At 31.0% G+C, this 4760-nt stretch overlaps 1 protein-coding gene across 1 annotated transcript; it reads right to left on the reverse strand.

Annotated features, from left to right (window-relative positions):
- Positions 1 to 459: 459 nt before the first annotated feature.
- Positions 460 to 4760, reverse strand: LOC108751297 (nucleolar complex protein 3 homolog). Its single transcript, XM_018491398.1, has 10 exons — positions 4616 to 4760; positions 3519 to 3793; positions 3046 to 3337; positions 2682 to 2970; positions 2250 to 2584; positions 1790 to 2160; positions 1554 to 1718; positions 1079 to 1433; positions 915 to 1012; positions 460 to 677 (listed from the first exon to the last, which is right to left on the reverse strand). The coding sequence occupies exons 1-10, from the start codon at positions 4619 to 4621 to the stop codon at positions 467 to 469; spliced, it is 2397 nt and encodes a 798-aa protein (XP_018346900.1). The 5' UTR covers positions 4622 to 4760; the 3' UTR covers positions 460 to 466.

The following is a 4760-nucleotide window of genomic DNA, read 5'->3' on the forward strand; positions in this document are numbered from 1 at the left end:
ACTGTCGGCACCACTTTGCAAAAATAAAAAGATCTAAAAAGATCACACCCGAGACACGTCTGTCCCAGTAGAGTGAGAACAAACGACTATGTTCGGCAATTGTCGTGTTATCAGCTGTATCATATGACGTGTGCGACGAACGCAAACGAACATGTTCGTTTACGCTCGTGTGCTCGATTTGAATTAGCTTTAGAATGTATGACTCTTTTCGATTCCAATCAACTCATTAAATAATATCTTTATTTTATTATGTGAATTATTAATTTTTGATAATTTTTGACACGTGAACAGAAAGATTAGAAACGATAATTAGTTTAGAAATTTTGTTTTAAGCGACTCTGTCAGTTGAATTGATCTGAAATTTTCAAAAAAAGGAATCATTCTAAATATTATTATGAAGTTTATTGTTTAATCAAAGTATTGATACTTTTTATATACATTTCACAGACATATCCTTTATTATGAATTACAAATTACTTTTACATGCTTTGTAGAAGTCTACATGTCCGTCCGCAAATAAGTTGTCGACGTCGATAATATTAACATATTTATCAAATTCAGAATTCATACTATAATTCACCTGTACTTTTTTAATAGTACTCTTCTTTGGAATAGGCACAGCAGGCTTAAATGCTACACCTGCAGGATCATATTCCATGTAGAGTTCCTGTGGTGATCTAAAATTAATAAAATGGATATAGAAAGATTCAACACAACTATTTATAAGTCTAGTCTTTTTAGATAAACTTTTCTATATAATTTATCTTTTCTTTTTTTCCAATGTGAAAAGAAAAAGAGAAAAAATGAGCCATGCAAGAAGTTTAGCTAAAAAGAACAGATCTCATATTTAATAATGATATACATGATAGATACATTTGATAAATTTACCATAATTAGAGAAAATCGGTACTTACAACTTCGCAATTTCGGCAGTCAAACTGCCTTCACCACTCGTAGGTGTAGTATACGCTATATTTTTAGCGAGTTGTCGTACTACACTGTGATAATGACGCTGGAAGAACAATTATGTTATCTGTTGTTCTATTATCTTCAAACAAAAAAACATTTAAGATAGTACCTGTAAAGCAACGAGCTCGTACAACGCTGTACAGTGAGCATTGCAATAATCAGGTTCCTCAATTTCGACTTGATAATGACCATCACCGGTACAGTCAGTGTCTAATAAAACGTGAGCTGCTTTCCCAAGCTGCATCACTTGTTTGATAATACCAAGAGTTCCTAGCGTCGCATTATGCTGCGATTGTAATGCCAATGTGCTTATTCTTTTTACAAAGGCTATCATACGGGTCTGCGTGATCCTCCTTCGTTGATGAATGAGAATCTGCATCAACGTCTGCAGCACAGTCTCAGTCTCCGAATGCGTCCTCCCACAATGAACTTTCAATACATTTTTATACAAATGCACATAAAATCTATACGATAAAAAATGTTATATAATTTTATGTATATAAAATACGTACTCACAACAGTATGTAATTTATTTTATAAAATATATAAAGTACTAGGGGGAAAGAGAAAAATTATGTACACACCTATACGGATCGATATTCAATGCTGCAGCTTGTCCAGATAATATTGTAAATATACATTGAACACAGTGCAGTTGCTCTCTTAATCCCAAATTACCTTCCTCTATTAATCTATCTATGGCGCCTACTAAATCTTGGTAAAAATTGATATTGATACAGTGTGCAAATCTGGAATACATAAGACATTGTAGTAAAATATTAATAAAAGATATAAAATAGTAATATATAAATTACGTTACTTGGCCAATCCTTCTAGACACACAGATAATATTTTGCTATTGGGAGCTTGTTTTAAAATTCTAAAGTATATAGTAAATACTATGCTCGTTATTTCAGTGAGGATTTTATGCTTTGCCTGTTTATTTTCCTCGCCCTTTGTCTCGAGCATTTCTTTTTCTACTTGCTCTAGTTTCTTGTTCTTTTTCCTCTCCCGTTTGCTTAATGCGAGAATTCTTTGTTTATGAGACATGAGCTTCTTTTGTTTCGTTTCATCTTCCTTTTCCTTGTCCAAATTAATATCTTTGATGCGAAGAGCTAGTAACACAGATATTACCTCAGAATGTACAGAATGTTTCCTCGACTTGATATACTGATTTAATTTTCGAACTATCTGAAATTTTATTAGTGCGATAAATGTCATAATTTTGTAATTACAAATATATTAAAACATAAAATAATAAAATTCCTATTATAACTTACTGTGAGAGATAGCTGACCACGTTTGTCTTCTTTAAATATTTGGGAAATACATTGTGTAACTTTTTCTCTTATATTGCTCCGTTTGTTATCCAACAAAGGAAGAACGTAATTAGCTATATTAACGGAGAAATTAAAATATGGATGGACGGCGAGAAGCTCGCACATACATGATACAGCTGTCTCGCCCAATTGCATTTCTTGTTCATTTACCGACTGCATGTTCCCATTCTTTGTTCTCAAAATCTTAGATATCTTTTCAAGTCTCTGCAAATAACTTTTGTAATTTTTCAATAGAGTAATTTCATATTTCTGCAGAGCAAGAGTATCCTTTTTCACTAAAGCAACACATAAAATTGATCAGATTTTATTAATAAAGTGCATATCGTGTAATTTTTCTTTGTATGTTTTATATACATATATATGTATACATACACTTTACTCCTTCCTGAGAAATCTCCTGGATACTATATGATGGTAGCAAATCTTTAAAAACTTCTAAAAGAGATATCATTGCTAGTTTCCTAATTGTGATATAAATTTCTGATGTTTGTTTATCCATCATCCTTAACAATACATTGAAATTTTCAGACTTGAGTTCTGGGTTCTCCAATATGCCGCTCGAAAGTATACCTATTTTAAAACGTTTGGCTTTCAGTATTTCTTCACGACATGCAAGCAGTTCAACCATAGACACTGGTCTATTAGTAACTTGCAGCAAATTCTGAAAAACATTCCAATAAATAATATATTCTATGTTAGATTTTTGAAATGTTAGAATATATAATTTAAACCTTACATGTGTATCTATATCAATATCCGTATCATTATTTTCTTGCTGATTATCTTCTTTATTTTCTTCCTGGTTTTCATTCGTATCTTCATTTTCTTCTTCATTAAAAATTGTATTATCTTCTTCAATAATACGTTTCTCTACAACACCATCATGTGTTTTTATGGGGAGCAACATGCGAATTGACTTTCCTCCTGTCTCTTCTACAATTTTTGAGACGTTATTCTCGTATAGTTGTTCTAACGGCTGATCATTTTCAATCTTTTTTCTTTTTCTCACGCTTGAATTTTTGTCTGTTCTAAAATCATACATACATATATATATATTACACACACACGCGCGCGCGCGCGCACACACACACACACACACACACACACACACACACACACACACACACACACACACACACACACACACACACAGAGAGAGATATATATAATATAATAAAAGATCCTATAAAATCATAAAGTATATCATACTCGTTTAAACGAATCTGTTTCAATAAGCTGTAAGATTTATTAGATATAGCATTTTTTAAGAAATTTAAATCATCTTCTTCAACCATATCCATTAAATCACTTCCATGATCACTCTCCTCTTCCTCTTCTGGTTTATTTGGGCAAGGTGGTGTTGATTTCTGAGGTTGTTTTTTTGGTGGTTTATGTCGTCGAGTTTTAAGTTTTCCTTGCTTTGAAAGTTTTGTCTTTATTTGATTGTTTCTTTTAATTTTACTGATTTTTGGCTTTTTTAGTTTCTGTAAAATAAATATATTAACAACTCTTAATATTACAAAACATTGTATATACAAAATTAAAATATATACAATAATAAATAAATAATTATATAACATTCTTAAATAAAAAATATACTACAAATGTATCATACATTTAAAAAAATTTAAAACTTAATTTCGTATTTGTGAAAATAAAATAAAAGGAAGGGTGTCAATAAGGTCGTTTTTTTAAGGATCACGTAAGAATCACTTCACTAGAATTGTTTGTTGTTTAAGCAATTAGGTACTGAGAATAAGGCACTCTTACATCGCAGATTTACATGCAATATCACGCATAGCTACAGTATATTTTCTAAATGTCTTGAATTCTCTAAATCAACTTTGAACTAGTTTCATTGTTCAATTTTTTATAAACAACATTATTGCTTATATACTAGATCAAAATAAAAGATATTGATTAATACGGAGCTTGATTTCAATGTGGTGGCAAAGGGATAAAATAATCGTTTTAACATATTTTATGCACTATATATACGAGTAATTTTTGAGAAAGTATAATGATGGTGGCTCATTGATAACAGGGTGAAATGAAGCAGGCACTATAACTATGCGTGACATCGCATGTAAATCTGCGATATAAGAGTACCTCATTCTTATAGCACCTAATTGTTTGGACAACAAACGGTTCTAGTTGTGAATTTCATCGAGAGGAATAAAATAGCAGTTTGAAAAGATTTCGATGTGATCCAAAAAACAGCCTTATTTTTAGGTTACACCCTTCCTTTTTAGGTTAAATATGAATTGCCCATTAAACTAACAGATATTAAAAAATTTCTAACTTACCCCCATATTTAAAATGTAACTTAACTAAATTATTGTTTTCAACTTAAGTTTAGTTTTCATATAACTCCACATTAACAAAATTAAATATCACATAATCCGTAAACCAAATATCAAATGTGGACAAGCACAGTAATGCATCACGTAC

This window comes from Trachymyrmex septentrionalis, unplaced genomic scaffold (genome assembly GCF_001594115.1).
Source record: "Trachymyrmex septentrionalis isolate Tsep2-gDNA-1 unplaced genomic scaffold, Tsep1.0 scaffold43, whole genome shotgun sequence".
Classification (NCBI taxonomy): domain Eukaryota; kingdom Metazoa; phylum Arthropoda; class Insecta; order Hymenoptera; family Formicidae; genus Trachymyrmex; species Trachymyrmex septentrionalis.

Coding starts and splice junctions, on each gene's coding strand:
- LOC108751297 (XM_018491398.1), bottom strand. Junction 2,971..3,045: donor ATATTGATATAGATACACAT/GTAAGGTTTAAA, acceptor AATGTTTTTCAG/AATTTGCTGCAAGTTACTAA. Junction 1,013..1,078: donor ACGAGCTCGTTGCTTTACAG/GTACTATCTTAA, acceptor TTGTTCTTCCAG/CGTCATTATCACAGTGTAGT.